This window comes from Dermacentor variabilis, chromosome 3 (genome assembly GCF_050947875.1).
Source record: "Dermacentor variabilis isolate Ectoservices chromosome 3, ASM5094787v1, whole genome shotgun sequence".
In the NCBI taxonomy this organism is placed as follows: Eukaryota; Metazoa; Arthropoda; class Arachnida; order Ixodida; family Ixodidae; genus Dermacentor; species Dermacentor variabilis.
In genome coordinates, this window is record NC_134570.1 from 39,686,550 (window position 1) to 39,709,014 (window position 22,465).

Genomic DNA, 22,465 nt, shown 5'->3' on the forward strand with positions numbered 1-22,465 from the left:
ACGCGTGCTGGACGCGCGCTCGCGACGAGGCTTGTGACCGACGCTGAGCGCTGTTCTCCAGGAAAATATCCCGTCCAACCGCGAGCGAACGGCCTGTCTATACCACGAGCTCGGAAAAGAACGTCCCTTGAGTCTTTTTTCATTTCTTGGCCTGAGGAATCTCAAGTACCCCTCCCATGCCACCAGGACCGGAACGGGCCGATTCTCCCAAGAATGAAGAGGTCCCCCTGGTCTCCAGGTATGGCCGCGGCAAGGACATTGGTGTCCTTCACGACACTGGTTCCGTCGCGTTTCCCTACGGTGAACGAAAACCCGATTCTCAGCTTCCTCGTTTTTATAGTCTGCAACGGAGGCGACGAACGTTATAGCATGGTCACCATCGCTAGGCACGAGATTGTCGCTTGCGCTCGGACACCTCCTGTTCTCTTCCTGACCGTGGCGTTAGCCGTTCTGAACTCTTATAGTACCTAAACTGCGCAAGAGAGTTTTGTCGTGGGGCGCCAAGGCTAGCGTGTTCGCTATCGTTATTTCGCAGCGTCTTTTCGTAGAAAGCAAGTTAAGCTCAAGAAATACTCCGTATTTTGCAAGAACTCGTATCATTTTACATTTTTCTTACTGTTCGTTTTTGGATAGCGCGAAGCCGCGCCGCTGCTATTGGCGGGATCGGCCGTTCGGTGGGCCGGATGGTATGAATATACTGGGGGGGGGGGGCGAACTCGCAAAGCACCCCAGCCCGTATAGACAGTTTTTTCGTAGGCGCCGCCATATTGTGAACGCAGTGGCGCCGCCTATGAGCAGCGCCATACTGGCTTGGGTGAAAGCGGTCTTTTGCATGGCAGGTATACGCTCGGCGGTAGGTTCTGGCGTTTGTTTTCGCGGTCGTGCGGTCTGTTTAGTATGACGTGCGTATTCTACATGGTAAATGGTTCTGTGAGACGTGCTGAAGTGGTTTAAGGCGTAATCGCCGGAATTTCTGCTGGCGTTGAGGTGGACGGAACACGCAGCGCGATGTGTGCACGCATATTTGAGCCTACAATCAGCCTCGCAGATCAATTGTGTATTTCTGAATGTTCCAATCACTAATGTGACCTTATTGTAGTATTATCCTCTATTTCTTAGCTGCGGTTTAGGAGCCATGAAACATCGTAACAGCGTCTGCTACGATAGGAGCTGTGATGTTATACTTTTACAAGCATTCAAACTGTTCGCTGCAGGTTACATTGCGTGACTACTTGGTTCGATGGATGAGATTTCCGCCCCTGAATAAAATAGTTTTGGCAAGTAATATCAGCATACCTTATAGTCTGAATTAAGCTTGTCCAGAAAAGACTGTTTACGAACTGCGCGAGCGTCCTAAGCAGTGGTAGGTGCTGGACTACATATATATTTGTTCTATATACCGCATGGTCCAAGCATACGGCATCAGCGGTTATATATTTATAAACGTTGTGCGGCGTGATTATGCGAGGTCCTATTGCGGCGTTAGCCCGTTTTCTCTTGCTTTCTTGAGAAAGAGGATGATAACCAAATTTTTTTTCGGTTGTGTTCGTTCCGTTCTCTACGACGCACACACATATTACGGAAATTTTGCGCTCAAAAATAGCCATCGCATTCTTTTTATGCGATCCCTCTCATATATTATGGCTGTATGCAGGCCAAAAAGGCAATGCCGAAGCGCACAGCTTACATATGTATCGTGCCGGTTCACCAACCGCAGTGATCGCTGTGTTGAGCAGAGCCATCGGCCTCATGCAGGAAGGATAGCATAGACATATGGTAATTTGAAGGCTGCTTGACTTGAAATGCGCGAGAACGATGCCGGTGCGTCACAAATATTTGATAGCGCCTGTCGCTTAGATGTTTCGTGGATGCCTTAGGTTGGCCGTGCACGAGCATGCGCTCTTATGTTTTAGTCCCTATGCCAAGCGATCAGATAATGAGCAGATTTACCATTTCATGCTAGTAATACAGAGACGCCGTTTCTCTTCGTTGAATTAAAACCGTTAAATGCAAAAGACTTCACAACTCACAGACGCACCGCGGCTGACAATGCGCATCGCGTGTTTGCGCCCCCAAGAGATATTTCCGCGTACTGTAGTTACCGATGCACCGAAAGGCTTCCCCGACGACCTTATATGAACGCAAATGGCTTAAATTTCAGTAAGTACCATCTAAAACATCTCCAAATCGTTCCGCAGCACGCGACAGCAATACTTTCAAGCAGCGCCGCGCCGGATCGCCCAAGCCAGAGAGGAGGAAAGGCCCCCCGCGCGCCCTATCCTCCTCGCCCGATGAAACGGTCTATAGACCGTTTTTTCGTAGGCGCCGCCATATTGTGAACGCAGCGGCGCCGCCTATGAGCAGCGCCATATTGGCTTGGGTGAAAGCGGTCTCTTGCATGGCAGGTATACGCTCGGCAGTAGGTTCTGGCTTTTGTTTTCGCGGTCGTACGGTCTGTTTAGTATGACGTGCATCTTCTACGTGGTAAATGGTCCTGTAAGACCTGCTGATGTGGTTTAATGCGTCATGGCCGGAATTTCTGCTGGCGTTGAGGTGGACGGAACACGCAGCGCGATGGTGTGCGCGCATATTTGAGCCTACAATTAGCCTCGCAGATCAATTGTGTATTTCTGAATGTTCCAATCACTAATGTGACCTTATTGCAGTATTATAACAGCGTGGGTACCGTTCTTCTGTGCGATATAGGAGCTGTGATGTTATACTTTGACAACCGTTCAAACCGTTCGCTGCAGGTTACATTGCGTGACTACTTGGTTCGATGGATGAGGTTTCCGCCCCTGAATAAAATAATTTTGGCAAGCAATAGTGGCATACCTTACAGTCTGAATTAAGCTTGTCCAGCAAAGGGACTCTTTACTAACTGCGCGAGCGTCCTAAGCAGTGGTAGGTGCTGGATTACAGATATCTTTGTTCTATATACCGCATGGTCCAAGCATACGGCATCAGCGGTTATATATTTATAAACGTTGTGCGGCGTCATATTGCGGCGTTAGCCCGTTTTCTCTTGCTTTTTCGAGAAAGAGGATGATAACCGAATTTTTTTTCGGTTGTGTTCGTTCCGTTCTCTACGACGCACTCACACATATTACGGAAATTTTGCGCTCAAAAATAGCCATCGCATTCTTTTTATGCGATCCCTCTCATATATTATGCCTGTATACAGGCCAAAAAGGCAATGCCGAAGCGCACAGCTTACATATGTATCGTGCTGGTTCACCAACCGCAGTGATCGCTGTGTTGAGCAGCGCCATCACCCTCATGCAGGAAGGCTAGCGTAAACATATGGTAATTTGAAGCCTACTGGACTTAAAATGCGCGAGAACGATGCCGGTGCAGCACAAATATTTGATAGCGCCTGCCGCTTAGATGTTTCGTGGTTGCCTTAGGTTGGCCGTGCACAAGCATGCGCTGTTATGCTTTATGTTTTACTCCCTACGCCAAGCGATCTAATAGTGAGCAGATTTACCATTTCATGCTGCTAATACAGAGACACCGGTTTTCTTTGTTGAATTAAAACCGATATAACCAAAATAGTCCACAACACAAACACACACCGCGACTGATAATGTGCGTACACCACGGCTGATAAAGCGCGTCACATTCTTGCGCCCCCTAGAGATATTTCCGCCTACTGCAGTTACCGATGCACCGAAAAGCTTTCCTGACGACCTTATATGAACGGACATGGCGTGAATTTCACAAAGTACCATCTAAAACATCTCGAAATCGTTAAGCAGCACGCGACAGCAATACTTTCAAGCAGCGCAGCGCCGGATCGCCCAAGCCAGGGAGGAGGAAAGGCTCTCCGAGCGCCCTATCCTCCTCGCCCGATGAAAAGGTCTATTCGCAAAGAAAGTGATATCGCTAGAACTGTTTTCAACATCAGATGCCAGTCAGTCGTAATGTGGGACACATTGGCGAGCGCCCGAGACGATTGGCATACGGCACTTTGAACGAAAGTCTCTTAGAATTAGATTCCCTGTTCGTCAGTATTACTTGCCATTAGTTGGCCACGCCTTCTCTGGTATGACTCAACATGACAATTGGAATCGGCCCTTTAGCGTAAGATTTCTTTTTGTGAATGCGGGCCCAGAGTCTGAGGAAAAGAAAAGGGGCCCAATAGACGAAGCTTCTCGTTCAGAAGTACTCTTTGCCAATGGCAGGCCACTGTCGCCAATATTAGGCCTAGCATCAGAATTGGCCGGAATTTGCTGCTACGCGAACAATTCTAGCGTACAAAAACTTTTTTTTGTGTGTGTGTTTGAATACGGGCTAAGGTGCGCAACGCAAACATGCAACGGACCCGCATCGTAAGCGTGTAATTGTTTCTCCTCTACTATATCCCCCACACAAGCAGGCGCGATTCCCTGGACAGTGCCAAGGAGCACGAGGGCATGGCCATCAAGCCACCGGACATCGTGATGCTGCTAGAAGCACAGACGGGAGCCCTAGTGTCGCTGGCCATCGCCACGGGTTGCCTGCTCATGTTGGTCGGCTACATGCGTTCCATGAAAAGGTGGGCAGTCTACCCGGCAGGACCAGCACTCGCTTAGCACCTCACGTGGTACATCCCCTTAGGCAACAGCTCGCAGTTCGCGCGTAGCTTGATACAACATAACATCGCGAGACCGGATAGAGGGAGAGATGTGTATTATCAACACGGTGGCCTAAGTACACTAGGCAAAAGTGGATAGAGAAGAAGGTCCAGAAGTGAAGAAACGGTAGTGGGACCTCTTGTATTAACGCGTTTATTAATAGACTGAGGGGAGGGCAGACGGATAAAACCAACAAAAAAAAAAGAACACGTAATCGGCACAGGAACGGCTGATTACACACAAGAAATGGAATAGTAGACTAAAGAATATTTTGAGCGAGCATTGCATAAAGAAAATACGAGAGAGCGATGAAAATGCGGCACGTCGCCGTATACATGCGGAGGTAAATGAGTATATACGAAGTCACTCAGCCTGAGGCCTGAAGCTATGAAGGTAATGTAGGAAAACGCAAACGAATTTGACTCTTTTATGCTCACCGTATGATATATACGGTATACACTGTTCTGGTAACTCAACATTAATTGTGATTTAAGAACGGGAAGTTTTACGCATAGCTGGAGAGATAGCTTTTAATTGCGGATAATTCAGTGAAACAATTACCAAATTATTGATGTACTGATTAAGTTGAAAATATCATCATCATCATCATCATCATCATCATCATCATCATCATCATCATCATCATCATCCGTCTATTTTATGTCCACTGCAGGACGAAGGCCTCTCCCTGCGATCACTGATTACCCCTGTCCTGCGCCAACTGATTCCAACTTGCGCCTGCGAACTTCCTAATTTGACACGGCATTTCTTTATTTATTTCTTTGTACGAATGCACTTTTCATGGGCAGATATAGAAGTTATCTAGTTGTTTTCATTTTCATTGCTGTTGAACTATGCTTAGCGTAAAAAGGCGAGGCTGGTGGAAGCACTGGTGGCTCGTTTCTTGTCTTGTTTAGTCTACCATATATTTTGTTTTTCAGTAACTCGTTTAACGCAACTTGCTGGGGTATTGGTGAGGTTAAGGTGCACAGAATGAAGAGACAAAGGGCATGGTGGGATGGGCCATCACTCCGTGTCAAAGGGAACGCCCACAAAATAAGTGCACCCGTACATACATAGCTCCAGAAGAACAGAAAAGTGGGCGAGTTGTAAGCTATCCATTTCTGAGAACCGCACCAACTGAGGAAAACAAAAGAAAAAGCACAGGTCATACCCACTAAACTTTGAACATTGCCCCCTTCGGCAATGTGTTGAACTTCATCGCAATACATCAGAGTAACTCAAAAAAGCAACATTTTGAAACACACACACACACACACACACACACACACACACACACACACACACACACACACACACACACACACACACACACACACGCATATATATATATATATATATATATATCAGCCGAATTTCAACACGTTTTCTTGAGCAACGTCGAGAGAGGTTACTTCCTTCTAATAGCATGCGCATTTGCGGCAATTATTCGGCACTTAGTGCTGCGTCACGGCAGTGTCTTCTCGCGACCAAAACACTGCTATAGCGCAGTGCCGACTAAGTGCCGTTAAGGCGTATGTTATTAGAAGGAAGTCCCTCTCGACGTTGCTATTTGAAACTTGTTCAAACTCGGCCAATGATTTGAAATATATAAACATTCTTTTTTACCTGCTGCCCATTGGGTTAGGCTCGTCCACTGCGGTGAAGTTCAACAGATTCACGAATGGGCGATGTCCAAAATTCCTGGGCACGCAAGCACTGTCGCTTCCAAATGAAATTTTCGCTTGTTCGACCAGCGCTCGTCCTGTCTTTATGCTGTCTTCGTCTGTCTGTGCGCCGCTCAAAGATAGATAGCTCGTCCTACGGGTCGAAGAGTCCACATAACTGGTGCAGGACAAAACACTTGATAGAGCGGTGGAGAACGGCGCTTCTCTGAAGAAGCTGGGATTGTACGGTGCATGCGGGACTGTTTTAGCCAATTTCGAGGGTCGACCTTGGGAAGAGATATGACCTCCAACTTACGCACAATGTGTGTTCACACAATGACGTCAAGTAAATCTGCGTTAAAAATAGAATCAACGTCAAAAGTTTACGGAACGCGACACTTCGCGACAATCTGCATATTTGCACAGCCTGGGCAGCTAACCTGGAATTTATATTTGCAACCTGGACTAGCATGTGTGACCAACACAACCGGGGCTGTGTTTCTTTACTGGCTGCAGGCAAAAATTAATCCGCAACGCAGCTTTCTGGCAAAGGCGCTCCTCCCCCCCCCCCCCCCCCCCGTAAAATCTGACTCCGTCTGTACATAGCGTTAAAGCATCGTCATCTTCGCTTCTAGAAGGCCTGAACTGTGCACAAATCTGAGAACGTTATCCAAGCTGTGCCGACGTTTATATGGATGGCGTGCCAACGTCCTTTGTGAAATGCTGCATCATGTACAGCCTTGGGGAAACAGAGAATTTACTCGATTCTGATGTCAGCCCAAGCAACAGCTTGAGCAGCGACACAGTGGGTGCAATATCAAAGACAACGTCAACGAGTATAAAGGATTAGGGTGCTTCTTTCGTAAGCTCGAAATCACTTCTACTGATAATGTATTTAGAGTCTTCGTATAGCAATATCCCGTGTGTCACACCTAACCTTAGCCAACCTGTTCAACGAAAGAGAAAGAAAAAAGAAACAACGCGATATACAGTTATGAGACCTACCGTGTTCGGTCGTCAGAAGTCTGACGAACGAACACCGTAGGTCTTAAAATTGTATTTTGCACCGTGTTTTTTATTTTGCTTCTTTTTTCGCTGGACAGCTTAGCTAATGTTAGCTGGGACACTGTGCACAAATATAAGCGCACTTGGAGTCCTATAACGTAAAACTATTCCAGTATGTTTTTATTCCAGCCTCCTGACATCAAATTTGCGCAACCACCGACGCAAGCATCGGGCGATGACACGCACGGTTGTTTAAAAAGACCAATGGAACGCTTTCCTCGTTTATAGGAGGTCACTTTTGTTTGCTTTGAAAACGAATAACACTGCCTAAACTGAGCGGCTTGTCTTATCTAATTGGCTGATAAGAGGCGAGGAGCACGGATCAAGTGGAGAGGGATTCGATGGGGTGAGCCAGTGCACTGAAAATCGATAACCGGATAAAGAGGGTGGTGCCGGCGTCTGCGATTGGTCCGCTTTCCTTTACTTAGCTTATGGTGGCTCGTCGACAATCGCAGCGGCATGCAACGGAAGCTTAAGAACGACGCTAAAACGGATCCTCAGTAAAGAAGAGTTGGCAAAACGAGGTCGTAAACGTGCCAAAAGTGCACGACAACGTTGCACGGCCACGCAAAAAGTTTTATCACACGCAAATAAACCCATGCTCTCCGGCAGGTGCGAGTAGCCAGGTGCGAGATCGGCGAGAGCCATCTATTATTCCTTTCGGAACGCGGCAGCCTGCGGCTATTCAGAAGAAAATTCAGTTTTGTTCGGCATAATACTGCATTTTTAACGCGTGCACGTCACTTTGACGCGGTGATTTCGCGGTTTCGTGACGTCGCGTGACAGGCAGGTGAAGTGGGTGCGGCCCGAAAACTTTTGACCAATAGCCGAGGTCTAATGGCGAAAAGGCGTCGAATCAGAAATAACTCTTTCTTTTGTTCTTTGCAGTCATGCATAATCAATGTGTTCGCATCATATCAGATGGGGTTTACCATGGTTTTCGGAATAGTAAGGTTTGTAATAGGTTTACGTTATAGCGCCCTTGCTTTGATCAGCATGAGCTCAGGAATGGGATGCAATCTAGTCAAGTAGTATGAAGCACCACGCGGCAAACCAGCGAAGGGATTGCTTAGCGACTTAAAACATTTACTCCCACCCTTTTGTGCAGCGGGTGTCGCGCGTGCCGCGAGGCCCAGCGCTACATGGACTCTGTGGGCGACGACAGCGCTGACGCCTGCGACGACTTCTACCAGCACGTGTGCGGTCGCTGGGACAACGCGACGCCGGAGCACAGCTTCGTCGACTACCTGCGTCACCACAGCTGGATCCGGCTGCGCTCGGCGCTCGAGGAGTACCCCTGGAAGACACGCCGGCTCTCGTGGAGTTTCGAGATGATCTCGATGCTCTACGAACAATGCCAGCGCGAACTGAGCGTCCCTCGGAACCTGGTCTACATGACCGACCGAGTGGCGGAAGTCACCGGCCTGTCCTGGGAGGCTCTCTACCGCAACCACGACACGGCCGCCTGGGTGGACATCCTGCTGCGCATGAGCCTTGTCTACGACATGCGCGTGCTCCTCGCCGTGGACTACGGCCGAGACGTCGGGTGCAGCTTGACACTGCGACCGGTCGCCGAAGGCGAGAAGCTCAGTTCCCTGCGCGTGGGAGAGCTCCTGGACGAAGCAACTAGTCTACTGCGCGGCGAAAATAAATTCGAGAGCGCGCTCCTCGAGCACTACCCGAATGTCATCCGGATGCACGCCGACATTTCAGCCTCGCCTGCGCAGTCTACTGACTCAAGCCTACAGAATGCAGCGCCGAGCGAAGCCTTCGCAATGCTAGGCGTCGGTTCCGTCGAAGACTGGCTCTCGTCTCTGGCTATGTACACGTCGAACGCGACCAACATCGCCGACGACTGCCTCGTGGACGTGCACTCTGCCAAAAGCCTCCAGTTTATCCTGGAGCTCTTCTTCAATGCCCACCGCGCTGTCATGGCTCTCTACCTGTACGTGCATCTGCTCAACAAGGCCTCGGAGATGGCGTCCATGGCAGGCACACGCGCCATGGCACAGCTGCACTGCCAACGTGAGATTATGCGACCAGAGCTGTTCGCCGCTAGATACGCCATGTCCGTCTATACGCTGACCAGCGAAGAAGTTATCGTCGGCGTCCGCACCACCATGGCGCACGTCCTGGTCAACATCCTGGCACTGGTCATGCCGCCCGAAAGCGACGACTATCACGACGGGGAGCGCCCGGAGCTCCTGCAGGCACTGGCACGGACAGTACGATTCCACTCCTTCAGAAGCACTTTCGAGGAGCGGTTCCTGCGGCTGGAGACGCACAACGTCACGTACGCAGCATTCCCACAGAACCTGACACTCTACGACGCCATCTTCATCGGCGCTCTGCGGCTGAAGTCCGGCTACCTACTGTACGAGCAGGCCAACTGCAGCGCCGAAAACCCAGACCAGGCCGAGCTGTTCGCCTTCGACGTGACACCGCCGTGCGTGGCTGCCGCGGTCCTGGTGCCACCCATGTATTACGATGGCGCCGAACATGGCCGCAACTACGGGTCGCTGGGCACCGCGTTCGGGGCATCCTTAGCCAAGACGCTGCTGCGATCGAGCGCGGACGGCAGCCCCCGGCAGAAGCACGCACGCCGAATACTGCTCGACAGGGTCCAGTTCTGCCATGGCGAGGCGGCAACGTCCTTGACTGGCGAGGCGGTCGAAGAACTGGCCGCGTACGCGCTTGGTGTGCGAGCAGCGCGGCGCGCCTTTTACAAGGCTGTGGAGTGGGCCGGCTTGTCGCACGAAGAGCTTCAGCAGCAGCGAAGGCTCTTCCTGAAGGCCAGCTGCCTGCTAACTTGCCTTCACTCACACGCCAAGGACTCGGGTGCTCTGGACGCGGGTCAGCTCTGCAACGTAGCACTCCGCCACCTGCCGGACTTCTGCGAGGTATTCGGTTGCCACGTCGCGCCTCCTGCTCGACCGAGCATGGTCTGCACCAGCCTGCTGTGAGGGGCGCTTCAGTGGCACCCAGACAAACGTGTACCTGGACATTAGCGTTCTGAATCGGCGAGTGTGTTTCGTGTCGACCACTCGCGCATATTTGACCCTACATACTCGCGCGCTTCGTTTATTTGTTCTTTCTCACTTCGGGGCGACTCTTTTACGTGTAAATAACGGTGATTTCTCGAAATGCATATACGCCATCGGTTATTACACTCGTGGTCATCGTAAACAAAATAACAGTGGGTTTTCATGAGGTAAAGCCTTAGCGCGCACACTTGCATATGCGGTGCGCGTTACTATACTTTGGCCACGTTAAGAAGCTCGAGCACGCTTTAAGTATACTTAGCGGCCGAAAGCGACTCCGGTGTGCGATGAGGGAGTGCGCATGACGCGCTCCAACCTGGAAGGCGCTGCGGATGGTCCGCGGGAGCTCATGCCTGCTGTGGCTTCCGGCAAGGCGACGCGTTTCCACGCTCCTTGCACTTTCATTCTTTCAAGGCGCAGCTGGCGCGTAGCAAGCGCTGTTTGGTCTCCCATTCGCACTCTTGTTTCGCGAGAAACTGCAACTGCAAGATTTCTGCACTCGCAATACGCTCTGATAGCCAACCAGATGGTCGTTCTTGGGTGCACCACATAATTCTGAATGCTTCGAATCGTAAGGGTATTGCGTCGCCCTGCGATCTGCAATGAATACCGCAATTTGTGTGGTGCGGTACCTCTAATAGCAGCGTGAACAATTTCTATCACAAACCGCTGCTGCTGCCTCTCGCACCGCATGTCGAGTTCTCCAACTCGTCGTGGTTCAAGAAGTGCAGCAACGGTGCCACGTTAACAAAGCGCGCGAAATGCAACGGCGAATGCGGAAGCGACATAACACTGGCGCAGTCTCCTAAAATCGCCGGTAAGCTACACACCAACGGCGTTGCGCCCGAACCCACTCAAGTGCGTCATGGAGTTCGAAGCGCCGTAACTTCAAGCAGCCGTTGCTACGCTTCCAAAATGCACGCCGTCTTGCATATATGTGCTATGTTGCTAGGGTGTTGCATTATATTTAACATAACGTATAGACTCTTGCAAGGGCCGCATCCCTAACTTCGCAGCCCAAATTTTGGGGAAAATATTCCAACGGAGAAGGAATCTCGTTCGGTGCCCCGATGCCGCGCGCGCGTATCAGCGAATTTCTTGCGCGCTGCGTACTCTCTTGCCGCTACTATAGATGGAGAGAGCCAAGCAGTGACCTCTAATGCAATGGTGCGTCCGGGAATCCGGGCTGTGCATAGGTCGCCGGCTGTGCCGGCACCATCTTGACCAAAAGGTTCTGTCCCGTGCATGGGCCGCACCTCGTCAAAATGATTGCAAAATAAGTGCGTCCCTTGCACGAGCATATGCAGCGTTCAATCACAGTTCTGATGAATGAGCTTGCAATTTTATTTGTCGCACGAATGCGATACATTGATTCCAAATCTTGCGAAAGCAGCAGTTCACGTCTCACGCTTGTGTCTCTGGAGAGTCAATCCTTATTTCCTACTTGACCGCTTTGCCATGACTCGCAAGGCACACATGCTTACCTGAAAGCGAAATCGTTCTGAAGGTTTTAAACATTTGACACAGGTAAAAATTTCGAGGCTGTTGATTGTAGCACTGAAGGTATGTTATCCACTTCAACCCAGTCATACATTGGTTATCCATAAATATACGGCGGTATTCGCGGTATGCTGAACCGAGCTGGCAGCTTGATCAGTAGGGCGTCACATCCAGGACAGTATGGTTGGCCGAAACGGTTGAACAGTGAGCGGCTTCCAAAGAAGCTTTCTGGAACCACCAAGGTATCCGAAAGTGGTATCCTCGCGCGAACAGTTGACGTAACCGGCATGCCTTGCAAAGAAGTTGGATCCTTCTGATACCGCCTCATGTGACCTGTGTTAGTCGTCGGCACATACCCGACTGTGAAAGATTCTTGCGCTTTCAATGTGTGTTGGTCAACCTGCGGGCGGGCAGTCGTTAGCGGTGAACTTGTTGTAGAGCTGGGGCTCGTGATGCCTAGTGATGATGGCGACCTTGAAATGACCCATGGAGTAAATCTACGCACGTAAGCTGGTTTGTACCGCCTGGTCGCACTGGTAGGAGCGGTAGGTGTAGAGCGGTCGTTGACATCTTCGTGGTTCAGCTCTGGCACTTGAGACAGCGAATAAAATGAGGGACCGGTTGTCCCTAGCTCTTCAGCCGAGGTGTCCTCGCGCTTAATCTCGTCCTCACGTGGTGAAGCGTAGTTCAACTGCGTCATGCTTTGAGCCAGAAGCGCGTCCGCATTAGAACGCACTGTTACACTAGCGTCCGTCGAGGCACTTGATGACGTCACTTCATCGGTTTCTTCTGTATATCGAGCAGTAGATGACAGCGTATGAATCGTCGTCGATTCTGCCATAGGTTCTGTTACAGAGGATGCCCTGACCGTTGTGCTGGAAGTGCTATTATTTGAATTCGAAGCAACGACTGTGACTTTGAGGCCTTCCCGTGTTACGGGAGCGTCCAACAAACCAGTCGCTGACATACTGGCTGTCTTGAGCGTGGCGGTCTCCGTCGCGTAACTTGAGTTTTCTGCTGTGACCACGGTGTCTGCGTCCGTGGCTGGCTGAACCTCGTCGCCAGACTTGGAATCCACAACTTGGCTTGTTATTCTAGATGAACCATGATCGGGAACGGACGCAGTTGTCTGCTTAGCGTCATCATGATCATCATCTTTTGCGTCTGCAACCGAATTTGATGCGTCTTCGGCAGGACTTGCGTGAATGGGTGCAGCTTCACTGGTTGTAAGAGTAAACAAGTTTGAAATAGTGTCATTGTCATTAGTCGATGCCACAGCTGGCAGACTGATAGTGTCCGTGCTTGTGGTAGCTTCATTTGCAAGCGCTGACGTATGCTCATCAATGTACGCGGTGGATGCTGGCTGACCGGTACTGGTCTCCGTCGCGTAACTCAAGCTTTCTGCTATGCCGACGGTGTTGCCGTCTGGAGTTGACTGACCCTCGTGGAGAGACGTCTGTAATAAGAACATCGTTGAATCCACAACTTGGGTTGCAATCGTAGCTGAACCAAAATCAGGAAGAGACACAGTTGTCTGCTTTGCGTTATGATCTTTTGCGTCTGCAACGAAATTTGATGCGTCTTCGGCAGGGCTTGAGTGAACGGGTGCAGTTTCCCTGGTAGTAAGAGTGAACAGAGTTGCATCAGTGCCATGGTCGCCAGTCGATGCCGTAGCTGGCAGAATGCTAATGTCTAGGTTTGTGGTATCTTCACTTGCAAGCGCTGACGTATGATCATCCTCGTACGCGGCAGTTGCTGGCTGACCGCTAGTAGTCATGTTTGTGGTGGCGTTAACTATACCTTCAGTTAAAAGCGCTGAAGTGTCGTCATCCACGTATGTGATGGTGGCTAGCCGACCCGTAGTGGTCACGCTTGTGCTGGCTCCAAACCGAACTTCATTGGCAAGTGCCGACGTATGACCATTCGTAGATTCCGGTGAAAGAGCCAGTGACGTCGCCGGCAGAGTTGCATCCGTCGTGTGTCTTTCCGAAGTCGTTAACGCAGCAGATTGAGAGGAGACTGCAGTTTCTTGCGTGATGGAGTCGTCTTCGACATATGACTCAGACGTGCTGTCACCGAACATCCCTGAGTTTGGCACCGATTCCTCATTCGGAGCGAAGAAAGGTGGCGAGTACGTAGTTACTAAACCTTTCACCGTCACCTGTGCGGTAGCTTCCGCTGTTTCAGGAATGGCTTCAGCGTGAACCAAGGTAACCGGTACCAAACTGTCGTCATCGAATGGTCGCGAACCGGTCGGCAACGCGTCAGTTCCATTAGCCGACAAGAGAGGTTCCAGAGAGAAACCCGTGGTTTCTTGCGTTTGCGGCCTGGTCACCATATTTTCTGTAGGAGCGTAGGTTGTATTGTAAATTACGTTATTCGCCTCGTACGGTGACACTGTGTCCGAGGGCGCAATGATCGCATCGCTGCTCCCGAAGTACCTTTTGAGCGCCTGGCCAGGCCACCAACAGGCAACGCTCTGCGGCGCGAAAGAAGCCACGCTGACAGCCAGGAGCGATGCTGTGACTGCCTGCGTCAGGAAGAAGCAAAAGTGATTGTCAGGGCGATGTCACAGCTACACAATGAAGCGTTCATTTCAGGCAAATGTCAGGCAAAGAGGCACATAAATGTATGCAGCGCAAACGCTGTCTAGTTTCTGTTAGGAGTGCACTGGTCGTGTAAGCAAATCTCGATTTGCGACGCAAAGCAGCTCGACGAGAAGCTGAGCTTCTCCCTCACATTTGCATGCGTGGCCATCAAGCTGGTCGTGCGCATCAATCTACTTCTCATTGTGTTCTTTCCCTTTTCACCCTATCCCCTCCCTCATCACAGCGGCTGAGATGTCCACCATGCAGTGAGGCAGTGCTATATGCGGTTTGCAATTGTATGTATCCTTCATTTAAAAGGTGTTCGCCGGTACGCATGTATGGCGGCACTGTTCCAAGCGCGCATTCCTTTTGTTAAATCAGTGCTGTTGGACGGTGAATAGAAGGCACTGTTTTCACAAGAACTCACACATGCGCCGAGGCTGTGGTTTAACGCCATATTGCGGCGGATTTATTGCAGAATGCGTGTCTACGCATCGCTAAGGCAACATGCACCAGCGCCGCTGAACGAGTCTATGACTTCGCCATCGGTGTAGATCTCAGCAACAGTCAAATGAACAATGCCGATGTTGAAATACTTAGCAAGTTCACTTAGCAGGCAACATGTGGAACGACTAACGAAGTACAAACGTACAGGCTCTCAATTTACGCGCTCTATTCATCTATGGTGGGACCTTCTGCCCACATTTCTCTTTTTCTTGCGCTTCTTTATAGTATCACCGCTATCGGTGTTATCAGCCAATCGGTGCAACGAATGATTAGAAAACACTTCGTAAAACGAAGCATTTTGGAGTTTTTGTAGCATGTACGGCAATTCGTTATTATGTAACGCCACTAAACGCTCCTTCGACATTGTAGTTGCCATAAGCACACGTGATGTACAACATATAGTTGGGTACAACTTTAGAAAAAAGGGGAGGCCCCGCCCAGATAACCGAAGCGCGACCACCGATTGCCTCCGCTACTAAAATAGTGCCGCACAAAAAACAGTGCTTCTAAAACGCGCAAATATCGGTATAAATCAATACTTTTTGTATTTTAATGACTGGCAGGGTAGAGCTCTCGTGATTGGAATACTACGGCACCTGCCGGATCGCGAGAGAAAACTAACCCCGTGTCTTCCACAACGCTGTGCGTCGTCTGCTATTTAGCTTCGTTGCAGGGGACAAAAGAAGGGCTGCTCGGCATGGCTTTTGCAATGGTTTACCTCGACACGGTACATTTACAACTCGTTGTCTGAACTTAAAATGAATCTTTTGCTATTTAAGAAGTACTTAAAAAAACAAATGCATTTATCGATACCATTACAAACCTGCGGCGAGAAGACAATCGAGGCAGGAAAGGTACAAAAATGCTTCATTCATCGTTTTAAATAAATACTCTTGGTTTTAAATAGCATAAGATTGACATTTTTTTGGTTTTCACAAACTTATTTTCAAGAATGTGATATGTTTTTTTTGTTTTCGTTCATTTTCACGTTTTCTTTTTTCTTTGCAAGCCTGCAGTATCGCCTGTTCGCGTAGCCAGCGTAGCGTCTATAGCATCAGCGATACTCGCTTCAATCTTTCATCGCCGGATCACGGCTCAGAATAAACGCACGCGGCGCAAATGGTGCATCGTAACCTCGCAATAATATTTCCGGCATGACAGACCACCACAAATAGTTTGGGAATTCACTCTGACGAGGGGCAGACGCACACGACCGACGCGATTCGGCTCAGTTCGAAGCGTGGGCGGCCATCATCTTCATCGCCGGGATCACCGGCCGTCCGGCGCATGACGTCAGTCTAGAGTGCGCGCCCATTGGTGTAGGCTCGTGTGCATCCGTCTTGGAGGAGTAGAGTTTTTCTAAACTTGTACCCGACCATAGAACCGTTATCAACGAAGGCGCAACTAGCCGTGTTTCTCTACTGACTGTTAACGAACGTTAGTGCAGGGCAGTCAACAGATAATACTTCCAGCTGGTCAGTCAGTCAGGCCCCACGCACACAACGCACATGTATAATTTTTTTCAGCAACGCCAACAGCTGTAATTAAATTAAAATAAATTGTGTGCTTTATAGCACCTGAAACCTGCACTGTGGGTTATGACTCACGAGGCATGCCGTAGTGGGATACTCCGGATTATTTTTGAGCGCCCAAGTTCCCTTAACGTGCATATACTGCACGCTATACAGCCGCTGTTTTGTATTCCACCCACATACAGAAATGCAGCCGCAGGTGCCGGTATTCGATCCCGCGACCTCATACTGAGCAGCACAATGCCATCGCGACTGAGTTACCGCGGCTGGTATCTAGTAGCTGTAACGAAGAGGTACAGCAACGAATAACGAACTTTCGAGTTAGCTGGTGCAGCTTCACGAGCAGTCGAATAAATCTGCACTAGAACAGAGGAATCACCAGAAATATGTTAAGAAGGAAATCTCATAGCCCACCTTCATCGTGAGAGTTCCCCGGCGACTCGCCTACGCTGACTCAGCAGGAACGCGCGGCTGTTTCCACGCGTACACGGTCCCGTCCTGAGCTCTGTCCCCCGGAACACTGCCGCACCACGCGCTCGCGTATAGGACGCCAAACCTAACTACGAGTCCCGTTCGCTCTTCGCAGGATTCTTAGAAACGACGGCGACAGTGGGGATGCTCCGGCGGGCGCACGACAACTGTGCCCCCTTCGTCGCCGGTGCCTGAATGCGGTGTTTCTTTGCAGAACAAGCCAACGGCGACACCACAATGCGAAGTGCCAGCGGGAGAAAAAAGCTCCCGCTAAACTTCTCGGAAGCGGGCCAGTGGCTTTGTGCGCGGTGTCCACTCGAAGAGGAAAGTGCGAAGACGGCGCTGTGTCCGCCCACATTTCTTCACGTCGTTCTGCTTGAGTATTTTTGTAATTTTTCTTTTATGTCCTCCACTTTGGTGTTGGAAGGAAACGGCTTCTTTCTGGTGTGCGGCACGTTGTAAGGCATTCCTTACGCGCCGATCCCTCTGCTTAGCCAAAGAGATCGAAATTCGTGGCATTTTCGTTGAGAAGCGAAAGTCTCTCCTCGATCGAACTATAGGATATCCGGCGTCACCTCAAACACAGTCACTATGGTTGTGTATGACGGCTGACTTGAAGTAAAAAAAAAAATAACGAAAGCCTTAAAACACAACGGCAAGCAGAACACCAAGCCAATCGTTCCTTTAGCATTTTTCGTGTGTATCTTTGTTGTTTTCGCGCTTGTCATCAGTACTAACGGTTTTGTGTAACACACGTACCGGGGCGTCCTATGCCCTACAGGTGCACAGGTGCCAGTTGAAGGCAGCTACACGCCGACATTGTGTGTCTCGGCACTGTTCATGGCAGCCAAGTGTTAGAAATGCAATCGCGTGTTGCAACGAAGCGAGGGGCCTCCCAAGCAAGGCTGGCCAGTGATACCCGCGCTGCCGGGCCATCAGCAAATTGGGGTAGCACCGGAAAAGCCACGTGTGTTTCAACATCACACAGCCACTCTACCAACAATTGATGAAACGACCGCATCATTGCGCATTTTTCTGGCCTCGACGCACACTTGGACGCGAGTAGTTAAACAACAGAGGTAGCTCGCGACATAAGAAAGACAACACAAGTACACTTCGATCGCTTTAACCAGATTTCTAGACAGGGTAAAACTTCATTACAAGGAACGGCGAAGTGCCTTTCTGCTGAAGTGAAAGTTCGCTTAAATGAAACTTATACACTGCCTGTAAAGAGGGCGCAGGAGTGAAAATTTTGCAATTGTTCTTAACGCTGATCGAGTAGTCAGCTCGAGGATTTCGAGCGAGCGGTATTTAGCGACAATGCACATTCAAATTGTACAAAACCTTTTTCGGTATTTCTATTAAAGTATAGGAAAAGATGAAAAATGCAAGAAAGATGAGACGAAGCACCCCGGCAAGGGTGGTTTAATGTTACGTTTATAGCATGAGCGAAACTCTAAACCTTTATTTAACGTTCGCGTCCTTGCACGTTGACCGCAGAACGCCCAAACACCATTCCCCACCACGCAAGACTGAAAGAGCTTATTCGCTTTTATTTCAGGCCATGGAGAGTACACTTAAACAAAAAAGAAATGGAATGTTTTTAGCAAGAAACTAAAAACCTAATTAGTACAGGAATCATTTCGTTTTCGACTTTGTTTGGTACTAACTTTATTGGTTAGCTTAACCACTCACAACTAAAATTTTGCTGTAGATTATTAAAAAAAGTAATAATAAAACGCTACAACTGACCTTGCGTAGACATTGTCACGCTGAAATCTGAATTTTGAGGCGTCAAGCTCTATGTGGCAAATTTGATACGCTGGGCTTGCCGGGTTCAGCACAACGCGAAGCAACCGCAAAACTGGACGTCGTAACTGAAGCGCCGCATACGGTAACCTTGCTGCAAACGAAACGGCAGAATGGCGATAGAATCATCTTCAGGCCCAAGCTTCAGCAGCCTTCGTAATCGTTAGGCGGGAGTTGCCGGAAAGAGCGCCTCGCCCCTCTGACCTTGGCACGCGGAGACACGCCTGGCTCCCATGACGGCATCAAGTGCTACTTAGGGAAGGCAGGGTGTCATTTCGCAAAAAACGTTCGCCGGCGTTTGGCTTCCTCTTCGTGTCTCCACGTCTGGTGTTGGCTGGTCATCCGCGCTTGGAGGCGCCGAAGGCGCTATTATCACCGGAGGACTACGTGTGGCGATGGACTAAGAAGCAATACTGTGAAGCCCAGGGAGGACGAAGCAAGTAAAAGCCCAGGGCTAGTTAACCGTTCTGCAAATTCAGCTGTAGAAGTAATTAGGACGGTGGGATAAACTTGCGATAATGGAGGTGAATGAAAGTGGAAGACAACTTTTCCGCCGGTGGGAGTCGAACTCACGACTTCCGCACGTCGCGTGCGGTGGCTTTGCCTGGAAAGAGGCATTTAGAGCGTCTTTGTGCATACACCCTTAAACTTTTGTACACCTTTAGGATATTTAGGGTGTCTTGGAGTGTTTTGCACCCAACAGCGCGTTCGGTCATCTGGTACATACAAGAATCACGCTTGTAAAGTACGTGGCGTTTAACCGCTTTCAGATCATTTACATGACAACTTGCAGAAGTTTCAGCGCAATATTATGCGTATTAAGCAAAATTACACACTTTACTATATCGACTTGCGAAACAACGGATGCAAGTGAACTTAATTAACACTGTTCTAAGGCAAGAAGCAAAAAAAAAAAAAAGAAATTATCGCAACTGCCGTTTTTCTTTCCGCACATATGGAATGAGTGCACATTGGTACGAACACACTGCACACACACACACACACACACACACACACACACACACACACACACACACACACACACACACACACACACACATGTGTATATATATATATATATATATATATATATATATATATATATATATATATATATATATATATATATATATATATATATGACGTAGTAGTTCTGCAGAAACCAGCAAGGTGGAGAGAAGTAATTAATAAAGGGAAAATCAGAGATCCACCCGTTCGTAGCAATTGCTACAAAGGAAACCCATACGGGTTCCTCGAAAGAAAAGCCTCAGAGTTAATTATTAATTACTTCTCTCCACCTTGCGGGTGTCCGCAGAACTGCTGCGTCAAACACTTGCCTTTGCTTCGTGTGTTGTCGACAAATTCGACTTCGCCCTGCCATCTTGTAGCCGCCTGGTTAGCTCAGATGGTAGAGCGGCTGCCCCGGAAAGGCGGTGGTCCCGGGTTCGAGTCCAGCACCAGGACGAATTTTTCTTCAACTCTGAGGCTTTTCTTTCGAGGAACCCGTATGGGTTTCCTTTGTAGGAACCCGTATGGGTTTCCTTTGTAGCAATTGCTACAAACGGGTGGATGTTTGATATTCCCTTTATCGATATATTTTCAGTGTGTTCGTATTATGTGTTTGATTTTACTCAGCCGAAACTTGAACGTTTGTGTCTGCCAGAGGCGTGTGCAAATACGTTTTTGCCGAATATTATTTTGTTTTTATTTATTTATTTATTTATTTGCGATCATAAGAATTGACGCCTCAAGTCGGTTACAAAGGCGGCGTAGACAGTAGCGCCACATTTTCCTCTGGTGGCGATAAATACAGCCGTGCCATGAAGGAGGCGCGCCCATCTATACATACATCGCGCTAAAGGTGTTCGCGGCACGCGACTAGCGGCGGCGGCTGCGATTTTAATTTTAGCCACCCCGACGATGTCCTCGACATTCTCGCTCATCCAGGAATAACCGATCATCTATAACCGCGCTCGCTGACGGGCCGCCATCGGCGGGCTAGAAATACGCCTTTCGTCAGGAATACGCCGGATCGGACGCATCGTAAAGCTTTCTTCCTTTTCTCTCTCTCTCTCTCTCTTTTTTTTTGCGCCCCTTGTAAGGCCGAAATTCCTGCGCGATCCATCGGTAAGGCGAAATTAGGCAGTTCGAGCCATCCGGGCGTTAACTGTATTAACCGTGCGGACGATATTGCCCGCTGGCGTTGCAAAGCAGCGCATAAAACACCTCGTAGCACCTCACCACCTCACCATCGCCAGAACTGAGCGACCAGACGAACGAAATGTCTTCGTCATCCTTAAACGTGACCAATGCTTAGGATTGGTCGTTGTACACCGCCCCTGCATCAATCTAATCACGCAGAAGAAAGGCATGAAAGTAAACATTACGTTTGCCTATAGTCCCTCAGGTCTCGTTGTTGTTGTCGTCGCCTTCAGCATATGAGACGTATTCACAACTTGGCCAAGGTTCTTTATGGAAACATAATAAAAGTCTTATTGCGTGGTGATATTCCTGTAATATTTCGTCTTGTGTGCGCCGCTTTACGACACCAGGTGGCAATACGGAAGTAAACCGCATACACAATGGCAGCAAATGCGTGCATTTGCTACATTTCCGGGAAAAAAACATTTGGAAGATGCTTAAGCTTCGCCTTTCAGACTGAAACGCGATAGCATTCAAAGATCCCTGGCTGTTTCTCACGCTTCCGGGCAACTGCAGCGTATGTAACTGTAACGTTTAGCGGGAAACGCAGGCGGCGAACGCTATGCACGAAGGCGGGCTTTCTGATGGAAACGCGACCTCTTGCGTGGGCCGCGATGCGGCGAAGGTGAGCGCCATCCGGAAGTGTTGCAAGGAACTGGGCGTGCCGGTCCATGGCCTCCAAGCCGTGGCCGGTATATGAATAGTAGAAACGCTGGAAGGGTTTGAATTTCCGCGCAACAGAATTATGTTTTCTCGTATATTAAAATTACAATCCGACGCTATCATGTTTGTAGGTTATATGCAAGTCGTACTTTACGACTTTTCTACGTACTTCAGCTTGATAAACTCAATTAGTTCAGTAACTTCCTCGCGCCACATGGAGGACCTGGGTATAGGTGGTTCAAAAATATTTTTTTTTGCCACAATGACGTGGCATGTATGCAAGACATAGCCAGCCACACTTCCACACATGCTGTGGGACTGCGCAAAACAACACCCCGACACTAACCCCACGATCCTCTCGTCGAGATGGCACGCTGCCGTGTGCAGCTCCAACCATGACGACCAACTCTGCGCGACCCAGCAAGCCTGCAAGGCGGCTAAGAGGCAACACCTCGACGTCCCTGCGTGGGAGGCCTATAGGCCCAGTCACCACCTCCTGCTGGTTTCAATAAAGTTTATTCAGTGTGTTCAATGGGGCTGGTTGGTTCATCTTTAGAACAAAAACAGGAACAGCGCAGCACAGGACGAGCGAGCAGTCACTGGTCCTGTGTTCCGCTGTTCCTGTTTTTATTCTAAAATTTATTCAGTCAGTCAAATGACGTCCGACGCCGGATATTCCGCGACACCGGACGCTTAACGCTATCGCGTTAAAAAAAAAAAGAGAATTATTTACCGAGCGGAATTCTTGCTTGGCTAGCTTGTCCGTAAACATATACCATTTACGGAATACCGTGTAATTATGAC

At 49.3% G+C, this 22,465-nt stretch overlaps 2 protein-coding genes across 5 annotated transcripts; one reads left to right on the forward strand and one right to left on the reverse strand.

The window, feature by feature from the left end:
* On the forward strand, positions 1–10,515 carry LOC142575446 (uncharacterized). Of its 3 annotated transcripts, none has more exons than XM_075684822.1 (3): positions 1–238; positions 4,376–4,537; positions 8,457–10,515. In XM_075684822.1, the coding sequence occupies exons 1-3, from the start codon at positions 177–179 to the stop codon at positions 10,309–10,311; spliced, it is 2,079 nt and encodes a 692-aa protein (XP_075540937.1). In that variant the 5' UTR covers positions 1–176; the 3' UTR covers positions 10,312–10,515. The 3 variants fall into 3 exon arrangements, with proteins under 3 accessions (XP_075540937.1, XP_075540938.1, XP_075540940.1); XM_075684823.1 differs by having other exon boundaries at positions 4,379–4,537; XM_075684825.1 differs by lacking the exon at positions 4,376–4,537.
* A 1,202-nt stretch (positions 10,516–11,717) lies between these two features.
* On the reverse strand, positions 11,718–18,871 carry LOC142575445 (uncharacterized). Of its 2 annotated transcripts, none has more exons than XM_075684821.1 (2): positions 16,931–17,275; positions 11,718–14,419 (listed from the first exon to the last, which is right to left on the reverse strand). In XM_075684821.1, exons 1-2 carry the CDS (start codon positions 16,934–16,936, stop codon positions 11,987–11,989), a joined length of 2,439 nt encoding a protein of 812 aa, XP_075540936.1. In that variant the 5' UTR covers positions 16,937–17,275; the 3' UTR covers positions 11,718–11,986. The 2 variants fall into 2 exon arrangements, 1 of the variants encoding a protein (XP_075540936.1); XR_012826647.1 differs by lacking the exon at positions 16,931–17,275 and adding an exon at positions 18,740–18,871 and having other exon boundaries at positions 14,338–14,419.
* Between the last annotated feature and the right edge of the window lie 3,594 nt (positions 18,872–22,465).

Coding starts and splice junctions, on each gene's coding strand:
- LOC142575446 (XM_075684822.1), top strand. CDS start 177: ATGCCACCAGGACCGGAACGGGCCGATTCTCCCAAGAATGAAGAGGTC. Junction 239..4,375: donor GAGGTCCCCCTGGTCTCCAG/GTATGGCCGCGG, acceptor CCCCCACACAAG/CAGGCGCGATTCCCTGGACA. Junction 4,538..8,456: donor TACATGCGTTCCATGAAAAG/GTGGGCAGTCTA, acceptor CCTTTTGTGCAG/CGGGTGTCGCGCGTGCCGCG.